The sequence below is a fragment of the Neofelis nebulosa genome, chromosome 15, assembly GCF_028018385.1.
Source record: "Neofelis nebulosa isolate mNeoNeb1 chromosome 15, mNeoNeb1.pri, whole genome shotgun sequence".
Classification (NCBI taxonomy): domain Eukaryota; kingdom Metazoa; phylum Chordata; class Mammalia; order Carnivora; family Felidae; genus Neofelis; species Neofelis nebulosa.
The window spans coordinates 49,394,970-49,416,559 of record NC_080796.1 but is presented as its reverse complement, the minus strand read 5'-3'; the positions used below and the strand labels follow the sequence as shown (position 1 = coordinate 49,416,559).

The 21,590-nt window shown below is 58.3% G+C and overlaps 1 protein-coding gene across 1 annotated transcript in view; it reads left to right on the top strand.

The window, feature by feature from the left end:
- The window catches only part of LRRN2 (leucine rich repeat neuronal 2), a 61,593-nt gene extending 44,637 nt beyond the window's left edge, over positions 1 to 16,956 (top strand). The window contains exon 2 of the mRNA XM_058699974.1: positions 14,467 to 16,956. Coding sequence (XP_058555957.1) covers positions 14,700 to 16,841 — 2,142 coding nt within the window. The 5' untranslated portion in view covers positions 14,467 to 14,699 and the 3' untranslated portion in view covers positions 16,842 to 16,956. The remainder of the gene's footprint in view (positions 1 to 14,466) is intronic.
- The last annotated feature ends 4,634 nt before the right edge of the window (positions 16,957 to 21,590 follow it).

Below are 21,590 nucleotides of genomic sequence, written 5' to 3'. Positions count from 1 at the left end.
GCCTCCCCCAGCTCTGCAGCTCCTGGGGGATCTGAGCTGCATAATACAATGGGATTTAATAAAATGCCTTTAACTCACAAAGTTTGTCTGCTGCCAGCTCCTTAATTAAATTGCCTAATGCTGCTTTGCGACGGCAGCACAAACTCCCGTGTTTAAAGGGCACGGTGTTGCCATGGCACTCGCCCCCCCCCCACACAGGGCCAGCGGGGCCGTGGAGGAGCATACAGATGAGGCGCGGGGTCAGCCCTGCCCACAGTGTCCTCCCCACCACACACACACACATACACACACACGCACTGCAATAGACTCTGGTCTGGTTTTCCTGGGAAGCATTGAATCCTTGCTAAGAATGCTGAGCCAGGGCTTCACAAAGGGGACACTCAGGGGCATTTGAGCAGAGCAGAGCCAGCCGGCAGGGCCAGGGTGGGTCCCAGGCAAGCCCTGGGAGGCCCGGGGGCAGCCTGGCCTCTCCCCAGCCGCTGGCTCCTGCTGCAAGTGGCCTCCTCCGTCTCCCCCGGTGCACTATACAAACACACTTTGCTGTGTGTGCCGTGACCTAAGAAGGATGGAGAAGCGCTGGGCGAGAGCCTGATTGGTTTGATGAGAACCGGAGGGGCTGGCAGGGTTGGGCGGGGGGGGGGGGGGGGGGGGGGTGTGGGCACGGGGCGGGGATTATGTTCTTTCACACGAGGAGGGTGGAGGAGAGAGAAACATCCCTGCTTATGGATTTTTCCGTCAGATGCACTGGTTCTCAGTCATGGCTTCACATTTAAACCACTTGGGGATTTTTTTCCCCAATATTTTATTACGAAAAATTTGGAATATCCAGCAAAGTTGAAGGAATTTCACAGCAAACAACCATATACCCACCACCTAGATTCTACCCTTAGCCTTTTCCTAGACTTGCTCTCACTTCCCTCTCCCTATCAAGCCATCTCATTTTTGGTGCATTTCAAAGTAAATTGCAGACGTCAGTACCCTTTTTCCTAAATACTTCAGTATCAATGACAATGGAGTTCAATCCTGTTCTACAGCATTTTTTTTCTTTCGATGTAAGATTTACGTATAGAGAAATCCTGGAGAGTTCTTTTTAACATTTGACTTTTGAGAGACAGAGACAGAGCGTGAGCAGGCGAAGGGCAGAGAGAGGGAGGGAGACACAGAATCTGAAGCGGGCTCCAGGCTCTGAGCTGTCAGCACAGAGCCCGACGCGGGGCTTAAACTTCTGAACCGCGAGATCTTGAACTGAAGTCGGACACTCAACCGACTGAGTCACCCAGGCGCCCCGAGAGGTTTTTTTTTTTAATACCATGGCTGCATGGAACCACCAGTGACCGATTTCATTGGCCTGGAGTTACATGCAGGTATCAGAATATTTTAAAGGATCCCTCTATGGCTCTGTGGGGTGCAGCCAGAGTTGAAAATCCCAGGGATAATAAGACACAAAGGGTTGTCCTTTTTAGTTCCCCCAAGCAGAACGTGCAGGTCTCCTGGCTGCACCTTGGCCTGTCCCCTGCGGATTCCCTTCCCCTGGTGCTCTCCGTGTGAACCTCGTACAACCACATTCGTGCTGCTTTTGGGGGGTACCTGGGTGTGCATGTGAATCCACTCCTTCTCGTGTTAGGATCACGGGCGTCTCACCGTCTGATGTGTATTTCCAGTGGCGAAGGCCACACCCGTTTCAGATTCTGTCCATGTGACAGTGACGAAAGCGTGCAGGTTTCCATGTGATGAATGGGGCACTTCCGATGTGGCAGCGGACGGAGGAGGCGATGGTGTCCGGGGATGGCAGCGAGTGTGGCAAGGGTGAGGCTGGTGATACCGGCGGAGAGGGTAGGCTGCAGGTGGGGAACCGCCATGATGACGCGGCGGTGACCGTCCTCATGGTGATGCTGCTGGTCATCTGTGCTGTGAGGGCGGTGTGCAGACAGACGCGCATTCCCCACGCTAATACCGTCTGAGAAGAATGTCGCTCGCCACGTGACCAGAAGGTTGGTCCCCCCGTTTGAGGACCCCGCTGCCGCAAGGGGCAGCTCCTTCCAAGATTCAGAGAAGCCACCTGCGAACCTTATCCGCCCCCCCAGAGACCTGGAAGAGGCCCCGACAGAGCGACAGCAGCTCCACGCTCGGCCGCCCTGTCCTGCTGAACTTCGACAAGACACAGCTCTGGTATGAAGTACCAGTGGGTCATTAGGAACGTTTATTTAAGATGAACAGTCCTGGGAGCCAGCCCGGTTGGGATGCCAGCCATCTCATGATCAATAGAGATTTTATTTGCCGCCTCCATGGTTTCCCGTTCCTTTCCTGCCCGGTACGCTCGAGGGAAGACAGAGGAAAAGCGCTCTGGGTCCCTCTCCCTTGACCCAGGCGGGAAGGGCAGAGGGCAAAAAGCCCCCAGAACACTCCTGATCTCCTGCTACAGCCCTTAGCCAGCACGTCTCTGAGCTGTCCCGGGCTACTGGGTTTCAGAGAGATTTTCAAGGCTGAGAATGAGGTTGGGCTCTCAAGAGACACTGCCCTTGTAAAATATATACATTAACGAGTATATATTTGCCTGGAAAACGCCTATAAAATAACGTTGTCCAACCCTTTCTCATCTTACAGATGAGAAAACCAGGGCCAAGTGGGCAGCAAATAAAATAGTGTTGAGAGTGACAATAAAAATACCCCTCGTGCATATAATATCTCTACCGATGCAGACCTCTCACACCTGGGATCTGACTCGGGTTTTTGACCAGGCCAGCGAGCTGCTAGGGACTCCTGAGCCCCTTCCCAGAATCTTCCCGCCCCCGCCGAGCCTAGGTGACGTTTGTGTTAGCCCCGGCGGCTCAGAGCGTGCCTTTCACACTCATGTGTTCATCTCATCTGCACCGCATCTCTGCACAAAAGACGGAAGGTACTGGTCTTACCCCTATTTGGCAGAGGAGAAGGCGGGGGCTCATAGAAGTGAAGCCAAGCTTGCATGGTTAGTAAATGTCAGAGCGGGAACTAGAATCCAAGAGCCCTGTATCACAAACTGGGTGGCTTAAAAACAATAGAAATTTATCGCCTCCGTTCCGGAGGCCCGAAGTCTGGAATCAAGGTGCAGCAGGGCCGTGCTCCCTCCGAAACCCCTCGGGGAGCACTCCTAGCTGTCGGTGCCCGCTGGCTGTCGTTGGAGGTCCTCGGCTTGTAGCTGCCGGGCTTCAGTCCTTGTCTGCGTCATCAGGTGGAATTCTCCCTGTGCCTCTTTGTGTCCAAACTCCCCTCCTCTTACACGGACACCAGACATTGGAGAAGGGCCCACCCTAATCCAGTATGACCTTACCTTGTATAATCTTAACTTGATTACACCTGCAAAGACCCTATTTCCAGATTAAGGTCACCTTCACAGGTATTGGGTGTTAGGACTTAAATATACACTTTGGGGGCCACAGTTCAACCCCGCAATGGCCCTTGTCCCAAGCCAGTGGCCTTCTATAGCATGCTCTTGGCCTCCTATGCTCCACCCTACCCCCCTCTCTCTTCCCCATGCTCCCCCGAGGACAAGGGGCTCCCCTCCCCTGCAGTGGAGAAAGTGGGGCTGGCCGGGAGCACTGTTCGTCTTCTGCTCTTCCCAAATCATTACAAGTTACTAAGGTAGAATCATGAAATATAGGTGGGCTTTTTATCTTTTTTATTCCCAGACAGTAAAAATCACTAAGACTTGTTCTTAATTAGTTTAATTTTGAAGCTTCTAAATATTGATTTAACCTACACTCCTTGGTACTTGCCGCAGTCACTGAATTATGCCTGTTATCGATCACAGATGGAAGCGTTTCCATCCACTGGGCTCTGGGGGCGTCTGGGAGCCCTCGGTCCCCTAGCAGGTGCACTGGGCTCAGAAGGCATGAACAGGCCTGGAGGAGAGGGTGCCTGTGCCCGATTGGAAAGGGCCTTCCCTTGAAGGACAGCTGCTCAGCATAGGCCAGGGGCCGGTTTCTTTCTGATAACGTTGGCTCAGGCCAGGGGAAGTTGAATGAGAAGTCACTGGAAATCCCATTCCATTCTGAGCCCTAGCTGAACTGGGCAGGGGCAAGTGGAGGAGGAGGAGGAGGAGGAGGAGGAGGAGGAGGAGGAGGAGGATGCGAGGTCGGGGTTCAGAGCACAGGTTTTAGAGAAGCGTTTAGGCTTTGGCACCAGCCGGAACCTCGTCTGAGTCCTGTCACCACCAGCTGGATGTTCTTGAGCGACGTACCTACCCTCTCACATCGGTGAAGGGACTCGTAACTCCTGTCATTTCAGTGCACACTCACATCAGGCCTCCGGCGTGTTCTCTCCTCTAGGCTATGCCCCTGCTGCCCTCGGTATATACTTCCATGACCACTTTTGTCATGCTTTAGTAGATTGGGTGTTTTTTTTCTTTTTAATCTGTGACCCTCAGCCTGCCCTTGCATCCTGAACCCTTCCCAGTGCCAACATACAGTTGGGGCTCTATTAATGCTCATTGGGTAAAGAGTTTCCCTGTGGCCAAGACAGAAGGGGTGAGGGGGTCTGGAATACCGCGGTCCTAACCATCAACAGAGTGATAAGCTCAGCATCGTCATGGCCGTAGCTGAGCGTTCCCAGCCCGCACCATTCCTATGTACGGAGTTCTGATCTCAGCTGGAGGGACCTTCGAGATGATCTCGCCCAGGGATTCTCCAACAAGAGCATCCATCAGAATCACCCGGCGGAGGGCTTGCTCATCGCTGGGTTACGAGGCCCCACTCCCTGAGCTCGTGACTCTGGAGCCATTCTCGGGGTGGGGTCACCTGCATCCCAAGTGATGCTGCCATGGCTGGTCCGGGGACCGCGGTTTTAGAGCCGCTGTTCCAGCCCAGCTGCCTCATTTCACGGGGAGGAGCCCGAGAAGTAAGAGGGAAGAGAGAAGGAAGGGGGCATAACCCCAGGTCTGTCCCCAGGCCGAGACCGGAACCCAGCCCTGTCCTGTCCTGTGTCGTCTACCACCGGCTCCCATGGCTGGCCTCCGCTTCCCCCGCTGGGCCTTCGAGAAGCTGGGTGAGGGGTGGGGAAGGTTGGACGGAGCTTCCGAGAAGTGCTCTTTGCAGGCCCGCCATGAGCTGCTGAGGGCCAGGCCGGTGGCACCGGGGAGGGGGGCCCGGCGAAGGGATGGTCAGGGCAGGCCCGGAGGGGGTGGCGAGGACTGACAGGCCGTCCTCGCTGCAGTTCGGGGAGGAAACCACCTCCACCGGGGCCTCAGCTGCAGCCATATATCTCCCAGGCTGCCTGAGACAGCTGACAGAGGGAGAAGGCAGCGAGGCCCGCCGGGCACCGGGGCTCCTTCCGCCGCGTGATTTATCTCCGAGCTTCGTCTGGCAAACCTGCTGATGAAACGGGTCTCCTTTTCTCTCCGCCTCATCAATTTTCATTCTGATTTCATTTTCCTTTTCCGTTAGAAGGGGTTTGGCCTTTCTCCTCGTTTCACTGGTCTGCTCCCCATTCGCTCTGCCTGCCTTTCTCCTCAGCCGCCCCGGGGCCCCAGGCCCTCCCCCGGCCAGGCATCTCCCCTGACCCCCCCCCAGCGTGCCCTGGGGTTCCCTCTGTCCGCACCCCAACACTATGGAGAGAGAAACCTCCTCACCTAGCTCCCCATTCACGTCAGACAGCGCTGCTTCCCTCCGTTCCTTCCAGGGCCGCAAAGCCACAGCGCCGTGCTGGGACAGCTCGCAGTCCGAGGGAAGGGACGAACATCGAACATCGTATTGGGCATGGGTTCTCAGAGGATGGCGGGGGGAGCGAGGGATGGATTAATTTGTAGGAGAGGCCGCTGTCAGGGAAGACCTCGGGGATGGGAAGGAAGGCCCAAGGTGCGCGAGTGACGAACGGGGCTTCTGGGCAAAGACCCTGCACGTGCAAAGGCCCAGGGGCGGGAAAGAGCATTGCTTGCCTCTCTCTGAAATCTTCCCCCTCTTCACCCTGCCCTTGCGCCTGGCTCCCAGGGACCTACTGTGTTTGAAGAGACGTCCTGGGACACTGGCTGTGGGAGGGAGCCTTTCCAGAACTGTGCAGGGTCTGCCCACCATGCCCACTTGATCGTAGGAGGGCCAAGGGGAGCTCCAGGGCAGGAGGCTGGAGAGGCTTGTGGGTCAGCAGCCGGGCTTGGCTGCCCCCACCCCCTGACTTGGGACTGTGGCTGGTGTGGAATGTTTCAGGCTGAAACATCTAAACTCTGCTGCAGGAGGGGCCCTCTCCTGCCTTCCAGGGAGCACCTGGGGGAAACAGAGGCACTGCTCACCTATGCCAGGAGGAGCCGCCTTGTTTCCTGAGTGCGAGTTGTGTCAGACATCAGTGACCTGTAAATGAGCTGAGTTCCGCAACTGTCCTGGAGACTAGAAACAGGACCACAGTTGGAGGGTAGCTGGCTGCATAAGGAGGGACCGGCAGCCCGCGGTGGTAGGGTCCCTAGGAGAAGGTGCCTGCCTTCGAGGCCACACGACCACTGACGGGGGCAGTCCGGTGCTGGCTTGGTGCAAAGGTGGTCTAGAAGCCAGGGACTGGGCCTCAAACAAACTAAAAAGGAAGGGGGCGCTACTCAACACCAGGCGCTTTACAGACATCATCTTTCTCAGGTTCCCCCATGAGCTAGGCTACCGCTCCATGTCCAGAGGGAGAACCCGAGTGACGACGCATGAGGTCACACAGCCAGCACCAGGACTCAGGCACAGAGCTGCCTCTAGCGCCTACCCCCGCACCTCTAGCCCGAGCTCTCACGGGATTTGATGGGGTCCGTGGGACTTCCCGAGGAGGGGCCTGGAGAGCTCTAGAAGGGTGAAGACCATCGTAGGAGCAGGTCGAATCCAGAGGCAGAAGCCTGAGTCAGAGAGCAGTGCATTCTTCCCCCGCCCCGAGGGAAGGCCCAAGCCAGGGGCAGGGGTGCAAACCTAAGGGAGACAGGCCCTGGGAGCGAGTGTGGTCTCCTTGCGGGTGGCAAGAAAGGAGGCAGAAGGGCCTGAGCCCAGACTCTGAGCTGCCTGGTCTCCAGGAGCTGGGAAGCAAGCTCTGCCCCACCTGCCCTTCCGCGCCTTCCTTTCCCTCCTGCCCTCCCGCTCGCTGTCCTTCCACAGATGTTTCCTGAGCTCCTACTGTGTGCCAGACCGTGGGAGGGACCGGCGACTCGAGCACAGTTCCTTCTCCTGAGGGGCTCATGGTCCTGGTGGGAGAGACAGGCCAACAACCAGCCGGCTCATGATGGAGGGAGGCTGGGGCACTGTGGGAGCCGGGACACGGGGAGAGGGGTCCGGGCCGGCTACCTGCGGGTGGGCAGATGATGGGCAGGACCTGGCAGCCGGGCGGGGGCAGACTCGGCCGGCGCTGCCCCCCGCCCACAGCCTCCTGCGTGCAGTGCCCCCAGACAGCGGTGGCTGTGCCCTACCTCCTGGCGCCCTCCCCTGCTAATTAAGAAGGAAGGAGACAGGCTCCCTTCCGGACCCCAGAACTCTAGCACCCTCTGCCCAGGCCAGCCGGGACTTCTGCTTGGGACAAGGCCCTGTCCTCCGGGACAAGGAGGGGATTTTACTGAACGCTGACTCCTCACATCGCAGAGGCAGGTAGGGCAGGGGCGGAGGAGGGAACCCTCATCCTTTCCCCAGGAGATACCTTACCGCTTCCCTCCCTGCTCCCCCGGCCCCCACCACCGGACTCTCAGATGTCGACTTGTGGCACCAGAGCCGTGGAAATAGAAAGGGCTGGCGAATGACACCCTGGGTTCCAGGCCGGGCTTTCCGCACTCTAGCTGCGGGCCCTTGGTCTGACCCCTTAGCTCCGCTGAGCCGAGCCGGAGCCTTCTGGTCTGTGAAGCAACCACCTCTCAGGTCGTGGGGAGCAAATAGAAATCCTGGCACAGAGAAGGGGCTCGGGAATGTCCCGTCTATCTCCTGAGACTCTCCTTTATGTCATCCGTCCAGTGGCGTCAGAGCGGAGGGGACTCACCTTACCAAAGAGAGATGTTCAGTAGAATAATGGTTTTCAAGCTTTGATCACTGTGACCCAAGGGCAAAAACTGCATGGTTTTTGCCTCATGCTCTTGTCTGTACCCAAGTGTGAATGTGTGTGCATAAAACTTCTCAAAACGGTGCTGAGTCTGGCTACCGTCAATGCGCTCTGGCGTTTTCTGTTCTATTTCATTTTTTTGAAATGCAGATTGTGACCCACTTTAAGTTGTTTTTATGACCCACTGACGGGTTGCCATTCACCGTTCACGCAGCACACCTCCTGCCCCTACCGGGAAAGCGTGCGCTGTGCCACGCCCCGAGGACACGCAGATCAATAACAAAGCACCCTTTCCTCCAGCAGCTCACAGAGGGACAGTAAGGAAGGTGCTGTCGGGGAGGAGGAGGTCTGTCCCAAGAGTCTCGGGGACTGCGAGGTGGTGGGAGAGCCCACCCTTCTTGGAGGGAATCGTGGACAGTATCACAGAGGAGGGAGCATTTGGGACAGGCCTCTGTGGCTGAGGTCGAAGCTGGAGGAGGGCTGTGCAGAGTGGAGGGGTCCGAGGCGTGGCAGGAACTAGCAAGTCCTGTTTGGTGGGAGCATGGGGTGGCCGGGAAGGAGAGGGCCGCTGGGAGGGAGGTGAGGAGGTGGCCCCAGGAGAGGCTATCCTAAGGGCCAAGACAAGAAACAAAAGGGGGAGGTAAGTGCAGGCACCGTGGCGGGTGTGGGAGGTGGGAGAGGGACAGGTCAAGGTGGCAGAGATGTCCAGCCTCGGAGACTGCTGGGCGGCGGTGCCGAAGGACAGAGATGGGGCGGCAGGAGCGAAAGCAGGCTTGGTGGGAGACATGGGGTGTGGGACAAGTCGAGGCGAAGAGGCTCTGAGGCAGCCAGGTGGAGGGGTCCGGGGGCAGCTAGCCGCAGGTCTGGGCCTCTCCTTCCTGGCCACGCCCACGTTTGTCCTCTTGCCTGGTGCCCCACACTCCGAAGAGAAGACCCAGGAGTCTGGGGGTGGAAAGGAGGCAATAGCGCCACCCCGGGGGGTGGCCAAAACCCAGCAGGGCTTTGGGTGAAGGAGGTCGGGTGAGAGGCACAGGGCTGTGTGGGGCCAGGAGGTCATTCCCGCCCTCTTCCCGCCTTCAGCACATGGCACTCACAGACTCAGCCCCGAGGAGCCCCCCCAGAGAGGGGGACCCGAGGTGTAGAGCGATTTCCAGATATGGGAATTGTGGAAGAACAAAGGGGGATTAAGAGGAACCAGCCTTCCCGCCTTCCTGGAGATGGCCGGTCCCGCGAGACACCCTGAGAAGTGTCGCCCACTTTGAGGCAGGAAGATGAAGTGAGGGAATTTCAAGCGTCAAGCTCTGGGGGTCCCTAAAGCCAGAGTCAACTGTTTCCAGAGTCCCCGGTCCCGAGTTGTGATGGAGAAGGAAGAGGAATTCTGGGTTTAAAAGATGAAACTGATTGATGGTGACGGAAGTCAGGACAATGGTTAAGTCCAGGTGGGGGCTGGATATTGACTGACCGGGAGGGCCACACGGGAACCTTCTGGAGGGCTGGAAACATTTACGTCTTGTCCCGGGTGGTGGCCTTCTGGGTACCTACTCACGGAGAAACTCATCGAGCCGTGCGCTTGGGACGAGGGCCATGTAGTCACTCTCCTGTACATTTGTCACACTTCGGAATATTTTTCTTTATCACAAGAGGTGAGAGATGAGAAGTAGGTGGTAAGATGGAAGGAGAGGCAGGGGTGAGGGGGGGCGAATGAAGGGAATGCAGCGCTTCCTGCACCGGGACTCCCGCACTCCTCCCCGCGGCCCTGCGAGGAGGCTGTTACCCCCACTCCCCAGCTCAGGCACTGGCTCCGAAGGCTGCCTGCCTGGCCCAAGGTCACACGGCAGAGCCAGGCTCCAACTCTGATGGCAGAGCCCGGGCCTCCCGCTCCACCGCTGCTCCTTTGCATAAGTTATTTATGGAATTCAGACTCTGCAAGACTAGATAAACGCGGAGGTCTCCTCCGGCTCTGAGGTCCTGCTTGTCTGCGATTAAATGAGAGGTGGGAGTGAGGGGCCGGGCTCCCCTCCCAGGAGGAGCAGGAGGCCAGGTGCCCAGATGGAGGGCTGGCCTCCCTCCCTCTGCACCCCTCCCACCCCGCGCTTATCTGCCGGTGAGGAGGCCGGAGTTTATCAACGCTACACTCAATTACGCTGCCCATCTGTCTCCGCAGCTCAGGGGGACCTGACTCTGAAACAGCGAAGGCCAGGCCATCGATCACCACCGCCGCTGCTCCTTCCGGACCCTTGGCTCCAGCTCCGGAGGCTGGGTGGAGGCCGCGCCGCCAGAGGGAAGGGGAGAGAGGGGAGGGCAGAGCGAGAGTCCACGTCCACAGACCTCCTGGGGGAGCCCCCTGTCATGTAGGAGCAGCCAGACGACAGAGAAGGAGGGAAGGAGCAGCCGCAGACACAGCTTCTCCCAAAGTCTTCATTAGGAGCTCTGCCAAGGGCCCGAGTTTAACAGGAAATGTAAGGGACCAGTGCCACCCTGGAGTGGATGGCCCTGCTTCCCTGACTGTGGCCCCAGGGCTTTCAGTCTCCTGTCACTGCAGGCCAAGGCTGACAGACAGCCCCCAGCCCCCAATCAGAGGGCAGGCCGAGGTCCACGTGCAGCCCGCTGGCTCCGTTTGTCCGTTTGCGGTGCCGGCCCAGCCACACTCACACAGGAACAATGTCTTCCCTCTGCTGTCCCCCAAGTCGGGGGCGGGGGTCGCTGTAGCCCCAAATCAAGGAATGGTGTGTGCGGGGGGGCCCATCAGGTGGCTGTAGGGGTGGAGGAGCTGAGGACCCAGGTCATCTCTGAAGGCACACGGGGCCAGCCCCGTGCTCTGCTCCCGTAAGGCCGGCCTGGATCCACCTGGATCCACAAGCCTTGGCTGGGCTGGTGGCCCAGGTTGTGGAGTCCGAGGCCTAGGTTTGAATCCCAACCCCACCACGTGGACGTTTGCGCAACCTCTGACGAGTCATGTGACCCGTCGGAGCCTCAGTTGCTTCCCTTGCAGGATAAGACTACAAAATCCCTCCTCTGCCCACGCGCAGGCTTGATGGGGGGGGGGGGGGGGGCTCCCCACTGGCGTCCATCTACAAGGCCCCTCCGCGTGCTCGGCCCTGCGCCTGGTGCCGTGGGGGCACAGAAAGCGTGTGCGGCATGGCCCCCGCCACGAGGAGCTCGAAATCCAGGTGGGGAAAATGTCCACGCAGTCGTGTGAACTCCTGCTCACCCCGGAGATCACAGATAGAAGACAATTAGCTTTCTCCGAAGCTCCCGGCAGAAACTGCTAATCAGCTGGAACGGGTAGGCAGGTGCAAGACAGCCTGAGACGGCGATGGCAGGTGAGTGGGCAGCTCTGCCTTCCTCCCTGGAAGGGGCTGTGCGCTCAGCCGCGAGGGGGAGGACTCGTCTGGGCCTTTGCCAAGCCTTGGGATCAGAGGTGCGGCCGAACGTGAGTCATTGAAACACCGCCTCCCTCTGGGCGCCGAACGTCCGCCCTGGGCTCCTGGCGGGGGAGCAGGTGCACTGCCTCACCCACCCAGCCAGAGGGGCTGCTGCGTGGGGTGGAGGAAAAGGTTTTGAATTCAGTCTTAAGTGGTTCCTTCATCCCCGCCACGCAGCTGAGCCTCCGCAGAACGGAGGCGTTAGAGCCAAGGTGGTGGAGGAGAGACCCCTGCGGCCCAGATCGCGTCTGAAGGCCAAGGGAGAGGCCCGGCCCGGCCCGGCCTGGCGGGAGACCCCTCTCCACTCACTGCAGGCTTCTCTGCCCTTCGGGACTGTCCTGCGCTCTTCTAATCGTTTTGCAGTTTTCAGCCCTGCCGGAGTGGAGGAGGTTAATGTCGTGACGTGTTATCTATTTCTGTTCCTCGCTCCCCCATGCCACCCGGAGGCAACGCTGGGCCACGGTGGGCAAGCCCAGTAGGGGCTCGTGGAGGACCTGGACGCACTTTCTGTTCCCCCTGAGAAGTCCTACAGCTGGAGAGCCTCCCAGCCCCGGGGGAGGACCAGAGCCGAGAGGCAACTGACATTTATCGAGCTCTTTCTGGGTGCACCCCACTCGGCTCCCTTAATCCTAACGGCAACCTCATGTTAGACGGAAGGAACAGAGGCTCTGAGAAGCCGATCCGTTTTCCCAGCGTGCTCTGGCAGGAGGTGGGAAGTCAGAGTAGGATCTCTTCGCCTGTGGGCTCTGCTCTCTCTCGTGCCGGGTCGAGGCAGGAGGCAAGGGCCTCTGGGATGTATACGTGTGACAGGACCACGGGCCTAGGTCCCGTTCGGTGACAGGGCCGTCCTGGGACTCAGCTCGTTCCTGCCTCCTCTCCACCCACACAGTACATCGCAGAGTCCCCTGCCCTCTTCCTGCCCCCCAGTCACTAGCTTGGGCGGCCAGGTTCCCTGGGCTCCCGCTGCACGTGTATGCGGGCGTGCGTGCATGTGCGCACGTGTGTTTGTTTGCTCTGAGTTTTACGTGTCAGTGCACACACACCCCCACGCAAAACCTCTGTGCATTTTAAGTCACGGTTGTTTTCCCACCTTCAGAAATAGCTGCAGAGGAAGGTGGGAGGTAGTCAAATGTAAACAGGCATACCACTCTCCTGCTCAGGCGAGGGACGGCGCCTCCAGCCGCTCCCCTCCCCAGCATCCTGGAAGCAGGGGGAGGTGGGCGAAGAGCCCCTCTGGCCAGGTGAGCGGCACCTGCCTGGAAGGTGGTAGAACGCATCGTCCCGGGACACGAGAATGGGCACCCGGCCCGCGGCTGGACCTGAGGACAAAGAAACGTGGTGTAAATGGCACAACCCCAGAACTTGGGTGGATTCCCATCTCCTGCCGCCTACCAGCTACGTGTCTTCAGCGAAGTTCTTTAACCTCGAAGAACCTCAATTTTTTCATGCGCAAACTAGGGGTATTATATTAATGCTTGTCGGCTCGTTTTGATGGTTAAATGAAATAAGATATTCAGAGTCTGTGGAGTCCTGGCAAATCTCAGGTGACGAGTAAGTGTTGGTGTGCTTCCCTCATAACCCGCGGTTGGAAAACTACCCAGATCGGACTTCTAGCCGTGAGGGGACCGGGCCCAGGAAGGCCCCCTGGTTTTTCCCCCATGTTCGTTGTAAACCAAGGCTGGATTTGCCTCCAGGGTGATTCAGCCTGGCCTTGGGGTCTGTGGGAGCCTGGATTACCCATACCTAGGAGGTGGGAAACAGTGGCTTAGATTCTACGCCGTGGGGTGGGGAGCGGGGTGAGCGACCTCCTGGGGGAAGGGGCTCTGGGGCCACAGAGATTGATTCGTAGAGTACACATTCACTGAGCACCTGCTGTGTGCTCTAAGCCCAATGATGACCAAGACAGGTCCCCAGCTGGGGAGACATTTCCATGTGGTGTGGTCTAGGCTATGACAGAAGGGAGCATGGGGCACTGTAAGAGCTGGCCCCTTAGCCAGCCGGGAGTTGGGGAGGGGGATGGGAGAAGCTTCTGTAGGAGGTGACTGACCTTAAGTAGAGGCTTGGAGAACCACTAGGACTTGTCTAGGAGGCCATGAGGAGACACGAGAAGGGGGGCACGTCAGGGTAACTTCAACTCAAAAGTGTTGCTGTGCATAGTTGGTAAGTGGAAGGCAGGAGGCAAGGGCCTCTGGGATGTATACGTGTGACAGGACGTCATAGAAGGAGAGGTGAACAGCAAGAGAACAGCAAGAGAATCCAGGAGATCGGCCAGGGACAGGTCCTGTAAGGTCTTACCTGCAGGGCTGAGGAGCTCAGACCCAGGCTTCCTAACCCCACCACCTTCCTCCAGGGAGCTCAGTCAGGCTGTTGGCAGGTCCTGCCTCCGGGCAGGAAAGTTGGCAAAAACCAAAGCCATACACTAGGAGAGCCTATGCAGACCCCAGGCTGGAGCACCAACTTCCCCAGCCTGTCTGGGTATAGGGTCAGGGACCATTGCCTTTCTACTTCCAGAGTCCTGAGAGCCCACGCTGGAATTTCGAATCTGTACTATTTCCACAACCACCGCTGTCCCCTCCACACACACACACACACACACACACACACACACACACACACACTGCTCAGAGGGATGCCTGGAAACTTTACCCAGTGAGCCAAAGAGGGCAAGGGAGATGTGAGAAGGTAAGAGAATCTACTCCACATCTCTCGGCTCAGAAGGACTGTGGAGATGACGGTCATTCTAGCATCTCCTCTCCTCCACACACGTGCACGTACACCCCTTCCCAAGTTCTCCCGGAAGCTTCCCAGTTCAATCTCTCCCCCCTTCCCTGAAGACTCACAGTTGCTCCCTCCCCCAGCGGATGGTAGAAAAGGACACCCAAGCCTCAGGGCTGTAGGACGGAACCCAGGAGCCCTGGCTGTCCCCGTCTCTCCGTTCCTTTGCCCTCTGGAGTCAAGCAGGGGTGACACGGGAGGAGGGAGTAGATTCTGCTTCTCTGCCACCTCCTGACTGTGCATCCTTTTCTTCCAGGGCTGCCCCGATGGGGCGTGGCAAGGAATGAGCAGGCCCCGCCCCAGCGGACAAGGATGGAGAGCCGTACCCAGGAGGGCAAGAAGCAATGCCCACCCATCCCACGTAGAATGACCGTCCCGGGAGGGCGGTTCCCCAGGCCCTGGCAAGGCTGCTGACCCTCGGCCTGCGAACCGCTAAGAGTAGGACTCCAGACTCTCCTTGCGGATGGTTCCCTACCCTGCGGCTCCATCATGAGGCTCCTCGTGGCCCCCCTTTTGCTGGCGTGGGTGGCCGGTGCCGCCGCCGCCGTGCCCGTGGTACCCTGGCGTGTGCCCTGCCCCCCTCAGTGCGCTTGCCAGATCCGGCCCTGGTATACGCCCCGGTCATCCTACCGTGAGGCCACCACCGTGGACTGCAATGACCTGTTCCTGACGGCGGTGCCCCCCGGGCTGCCCGCGGGCACGCAGACCTTATTGCTGCAGAGCAACAGCATCGTCCGCGTGGACCAGAGTGAGCTCAACTACCTGGCCAACCTCACAGAGCTGGACCTGTCCCAGAACAGCTTTTCGGACGCTCGGGACTGTGATTTGCGCGCCCTGCCCCAGCTGCTGAGCCTGCACCTGGAGGAGAACCAGCTGAGCCGGCTGGAGGACCACAGCTTTGCGGGGCTCGCCAGCCTGCAGGAGCTCTATCTCAACCACAACCAGCTCTACCGCATCGCCCCCAGGGCCTTTGCCGGCCTCGGCAACCTGCTGAGGCTGCACCTCAACTCCAACCTGCTGAGGGCCGTTGACGGCCGCTGGTTTGAGATGCTGCCCAACCTGGAGATCCTCATGATCGGCGGCAACAAGGTAGACGCCATCCTGGACATGAACTTCCGGCCCCTGGCCAACCTGCGCAGCCTGGTGCTGGCAGGCATGAACCTTCGGGAGATCTCCGACTATGCCCTGGAGGGGCTGCAAAGCCTGGAGAGCCTCTCCTTCTATGACAACCAGCTGGCCCAGGTGCCCAGGCGGGCCTTGGAGCAGGTGCCCGGGCTCAAGTTCTTAGACCTGAACAAGAACCCGCTCCAGCGGGTGGGGCCTGGGGACTTTGCCAACATGCTGCACCTCAAGGAGCTGGGTCTCAACAACATGGAGGAGCTGGTTTCCATCGACAAGTTCGCCCTGGTCAACCTCCCCGAGCTGACCAAGCTGGACATCACCAACAACCCCCGGCTGTCCTTCATCCACCCCCGCGCCTTCCACCACCTGCCCCAGATGGAGACCCTCATGCTCAACAACAACGCTCTCAGTGCCTTGCACCAGCAGACGGTGGAGTCCCTGCCCAACCTGCAGGAGGTGGGTCTCCATGGCAACCCCATCCGCTGTGATTGCGTCATCCGCTGGGCCAATGCCACGGGCACCCGCGTCCGCTTCATCGAGCCGCAGTCCACCCTGTGCGCCGAGCCGCCCGACCTCCAGCGCCGCCCAGTCCGTGAGGTGCCCTTCCGGGAGATGACGGACCACTGCCTGCCCCTCATCTCCCCCCGCAGCTTCCCCCCCAGCCTCCAGGTGGCCAGCGGAGAGAGCCTGGTGCTACACTGCCGGGCACTGGCTGAACCGGAACCCGAGATCTACTGGGTCACGCCAGCCGGGGTTCGACTGACGCCTGCCCGTGCTGGCAGGAAGTACCGGGTGTACCCCGAGGGGACCCTGGAGCTGCGGAGGGTGACGGCAGAAGAGACAGGGCTGTATACCTGTGTGGCCCAGAACCTGGTGGGGGCTGACAGTAAGACGGTTAACGTGGTCGTCGGCCGGGCTCCCCCGCAGCCGGGCCGGGACAAGGGATGGGGGCTGGAGCTCCGGGTGCAGGAGACCCACCCTTACCACATCCTGCTGTCTTGGGTCCCCCCACCCAACACAGTCTCTACCAACCTCACCTGGTCCAGCGCCTCCTCCCCCAGGGGCCAGGGGTCCCCTGCTCTGGCCCGCCTGCCGAGGGGAACCCACAGCTACAACATCACCCGCCTCCTTCAGGCCACGGAGTACTGGGCCTGCCTGCAAGTGGCCTTTGCCGATGCCCACACCCAGCTGGCATGTGTATGGACCAGGACTAAAGAGGCCACTCCTTGCCGCAGAGCCTTAGGGGACCGACCAGGGCTCATAGCCATCCTGGCTCTGGCTGTCCTCCTGCTGGCAGCCGGGCTAGCCGCCCACCTTGGCGGTGGTCAGCCCAGGCAGGGGGCGGGTGGGCGGCCTCTCCTTCCAGCCTGGGCTTTCTGGGGCTGGGGGAGTGCCCCCTCCGTTCGAGTGGTATCCGTGCCCCTTGTCTTGCCCTGGAACCCTGGAAGGAAGCTGTCCCGGTCTTCGGAAGGGGAAACACCATCACCACTATTGCTACAAAATTCCTGAAGCTCGGCCCGCTCTCAGCAGTAGACAAATAACGAGGACTACTTTTTACCAAAAGGGAAGCTATTTGGGTCAGATGCCCTGCCAGGAAAGTGACATGGACCCACGTGCTTGAGGCCTGGCAGCTGGACCAAGACAGACAGGCTTTGTAGCCTCAGGGGGGCACTCCCACCGCCTCCAAAAAGTTGCCCTTACCTTCCGGGAGCCTGTCCGCTGACATTCTGACGAGCATCTCCAAGGGACAGGAGGGACTCTGGCGAGAGCCTCCTCTCACCCCCCCCTAGTTGTCTGTGTGCCCAGAGGCTCCTGGGCTTCTGCTTGGATGTCCCCTGCCTGTGTCCCCAGGCCCTTGGCCCACAGGATGCGCCCCCTCCTCTTCTCTTTCTTTGCACAGTCTCAGTTGCTTGCTCTTTTCCCTCCTGGGCAAGGGCTGAGGGAGGCCTCTCCTCCCCACCATGGGGTGACCGCTCCCAAAGTGGGTCCCTGGTCGGATCTGAAGGACATCTGGGGAGAGGGATGCCCAGGAACGCCTGATCTTGGCAGCCGGTTTGGCACTCTGAGGTTGACTTTCTATAGGCAATTTTGTACCTTTGTGGAGAAACGTGTCACCTCCCCACAACCCAGTTCACTCTTTTCTCCTGTTTTGTAAAAAATAAAAATAAACAAGAATAACGATAGTAAGGGGGGAAAGGAAACCAAGGGAGGATAATCTTTGAATACTAAGTGTAACTGAAAAGCTCTGTGCTCTGGAATCTCTTCACACCCAGGGGGTGGTTGGAGGGAGGGGCTGGGAAGGGACTGGAGGGGAGAGGGAGATGGTGACAGAGGGCACAGGTGTTCCCTGTAGGTCTGAATTCGGGCCTGCTGGGGGGGGGGGGCGGTTGGGGGAGGCTGACAGGAGAAGGAGGAACCACAGGAGGCAAGGAGAGGGTGGGAGAGAAAAATGGAGGAAAGCACAGAGAGAGAGAGAGAGAGAGAGAGGGGGAGAGAGAGTGGAAATTTCCATCACCAAACATTGTCACCCCTTCTCTTTCCCTGATAAGCAATTAACATGCCAGTGCATAGGAAGCACTTGCCGGCCTATTTCTAATTAAACAAACCCAAGAGGCAGAGTCATGCAGAGAATTGCAAATCATCAAGACAGCAAGAACTTTGGCTCACTGGGGCAGAAGGGGGAGTGGGGTGATAGAGGATTTGGGGAGGGGAAGGCTGTGGGAGAAAGAAATTGCTGCATGGATCTTTCTGGTCCATTTCGGTATCATTTGCCATGAGCCTGGTTTGGTTTGCAGTATTTTTTGGTGGTTTTTTTTGTTTGTTTTTTGGGTTTTTTTGCTTTTTTGTTTTTTAAGACAGATTGACTTGTTAGGACCAAATGCGAAGAGGGGTCTCTGTCGGAAAGGCAATAGAGCCCAGGGGAGGGGGCTGCCGTGCCCGGTCAAGGGGGCCGCTCCAGAGCAGAGGCCACTGGCCACAGCTTTGGTTTTGGAAACGGGCAGAGACGGCCCTGGGTTTCCTGAGACTGAAGAAGCAGCATCGGAACCTGAATCCCCCTGTGCTACAGACCCAGAGGGCAGACTCATCGCGGGTTGGCTCCAAGCCGCCACGGGGATTGCAAACGTATACGCAGGTGGAAGCCGGGCCAGGAGACGGAGCATCGGGCCCCACAGAACCTAGAAGGTGGGCACTCACCCCAAGCCAGAAGGCAGCGCTCCTCTCTGAGTCTCGGGACCACACTTGGAGAACCACGGAGTCCGGCCTGCAGGGGCTAGAAGGTTTCTCTCCCTCCGCTGCCGGCCCCAGTGTGTTTATGGGTAGCGGTAAAGGTTCTGGTCCCAGGAGAGTCAGAAAAGAGGCAGGACGATGGTGCCTCTGGCCCCCTCCCCTCCACTGGTGGACTGCTCAGCCCCCATCACGAAATGACCACCCTCTGCCCTGATTCGTGCATGTTTTTTCCCATGGGCCAGTTATGTGCTATTTAGGGGAGGGGGCTGGGAAAGCAGAGATCTGACACACTGGCTCCCCTTCCCCTTTGGGCACCCATGGCCGACATTGCCAACGCCTCACAGTGTCCCTACGTGAGGAGCTCTGGGGTCACCTCAGCTACTCCGGGCAGCCCTACCCACTGGCTGGAAATGGCCTGTGGGATCTAGCTGGTTTTCTCCATCGGTGAGGGTTGTTCCAGAGCTCTGTGGGGAAGACGTGGGGCAGGGCCCGTGCTGAGCGTGGAAAACGGGAGATGGAAATCATCACCTGTCCTTTCCTCTAGGACAGCAGGCGCTCACTGCCTTCCTTGACAGGCCCACGTGGCAAGGAGAGTCAAGGTGCTATTCCCTTGAATAAGGCCCCAGAGCCCTGTGAGGCCTGGGGAGCCCTGCAGCCCCGTCCCATTGCTACCTCCGCTGCCACACCTAGAACATTCCTGTGAGCCCTGGGCCTGGTCATAGCAACTCAAAGAGTGGACATCCGCACAGCTGGGGGCCCAGGGCCTTGGAGCCTGCTGGTTCAAAGTACCTGTAAACGTGCCTGAGGTTGGAAGACGGGGGTGGGGGGGGTGGGGGGGTGGGAGGGGGGGGCTTGGAGGTGGAAGAACCCGCTTTGCTTTCGCATGGACTCCGCAGTTACAGACAGGAACCCTGCGGGAATCATACAAGCCGTGGGTCCCCAGGAAAGGGAATGAGAGTCAGGCTCCTGGCCTCAGGCATCCAGGCTCTCGAGGCAAAGCCGCCTCCCCGTTGCCACGGGGCTTATACCCTTGACAATGAATCCCTCCTTCTTGGGGGGAGAAACAGTCACAGGGGTTTAACCTGTCTCTCCTCTGAATCCCAGTCCTAAACGTGGTGGCCATCCCGGAGAAATTAGGCGAGGTGGAAGAGGATGGAGCGAGTGACCTCCTTTCTGTCACAGAGATGCCACTAGAGGGACATCCGTAGCCAGTTGGGGACAGGGAGGAAGAGGCACCTTGCGGGTTGCTGTGTCCTAGAAGAGCTAGAAACCGAGCAAATGAGAGTGAGCAGCCTCTCCCCTGGCACAGAGAGCCAGGTGCATGGCTCGGGTGTGTTTTGCCTGGTGGGGGGGGGACAGCGCGACCGTGCCCTGGAGGTCTATTTAGACAGCCTAACTGGCCGTCCCGGCTTCTACACTAGACCGAGCCTGTGGGCAACTGAACATGCTGGGTCTAAAACCAACAAAACAGCTATTAAACCTGGTCTCTCCTATACATTTAAGATTGCCCTTTTTTTTTAACCCTAAATAGAAAGCAATATTTATTTCCCCTTAAATTTTAAGGTGTTACATAGGGCCTATCATCATTTCCATCTATTGAGACAATTTCAAAACCCAGCCCAATTGTTGAGCGTAGTAGCTCTCCCTCCCTAGGGCATGCCACTGAGAGGTCCCCTTGCCTTCCATGTGCTCGTCCACGGAGCCAGGACACGGTTCTGTGGCTCACCGTGGCAGCCTTCCCATCTCCTTGACAGGCTCTATCAGTCAATACGTCTGGGATGGCCACTCGGCCAACTGCAGACAGCTTAAGCATGCTATCTTGCAGCCCACATTTCTGCATTCTCCCCCAGATGGACTTTGTGGGAGGCTGTGTGAAATGCAGAGATAGCGAGCTGGAGGCATTCCTCAGAGCTCTCGGTCCGGTCCCGGCATCAGAGAAGTAAACGTGGTTGGCTGAGCTAGGGTAGGTGACCAAGTAGAATTTTATTGGTCTCAGCATTGAAAGTCCTTTGTTTCAGGAACTCTCCCAGTCCTGGACAAACTGGGATGGTTGGTCACCCTAGTTGAGCAGCCTCTTTCTAATGGTGCCCTCTTCCTTCCTTCCCTCCCCACCCTCCCTCCCAATCAACAAATAGTTAATGAACGTAATGGTCTGTGCGGCTGTAGGAAATGGGGACGTAGATACAGACCTCTGAGCCCGTGGACCTGGCTTTTCTAGTGAGAAAGGAGAGTTGATGAGCAGGACACATAAGTAAGAATATGTAGTCTTGTAGAATGGTAACGAGTACTATGGAGAAAAAATAAGTCAGGGAAGAGGAGGAGTGGATGTGTAGAGCCTTACATGGGGTGTTCAGGGAATGCCTCACTGAGAAGTTAACATCTGAGCAAAGCCTTGGGGAGAGCGAACCAGGCAGTTATCTGGGGGAAGAGAGATTCAGACAGAGAGAATAACAAAGGTGAAGGCCAAGAGCAAGGAGGTCAGTGTGGCTACAGCAAGAGAGGAAAGGGAAGGGCAACCGTGATGGGGGTTTGTGTCGGGCCTTGTCAGCCACTGGAAGGACTTGGGCTTTTCCTCCAGTTAGAGGGGGAGCCACAGCAGGGTCCTGGGAAGACGTGGCATGGTTGAACTTGAGGGGATGCCTCCTGGTTGAGAACAGCATGGGGGCAGGGCTGGCAGAGGGCAGAAGCAGAGAGGCCAGGTGGGCGTCTGCAATAATCACCTCCGGGTACTCATCACTTCTAGAACATTGCCAGGGATGGGCACTAAGCGCACCTCTGTATTTTCTAAATCTATCCCCTTCCCCATTTTGATTTTTTTTTTTTTCAACATTTTTTATTTATTTTTGGGACAGAGAGAGACAGAGCATGAACGGGGGAGGGGCAGAGAGAGAGGGAGACACAGAATCGGAAACAGGCTCCAGGCTCCGAGCCATCAGCCCAGAGCCTGACGCGGGGCTCGAACTCACGGACCGCAAGATCGTGACCTGGCTGAAGTCGGACGCTTAACCGACTGCGCCACCCAGGCGCCCC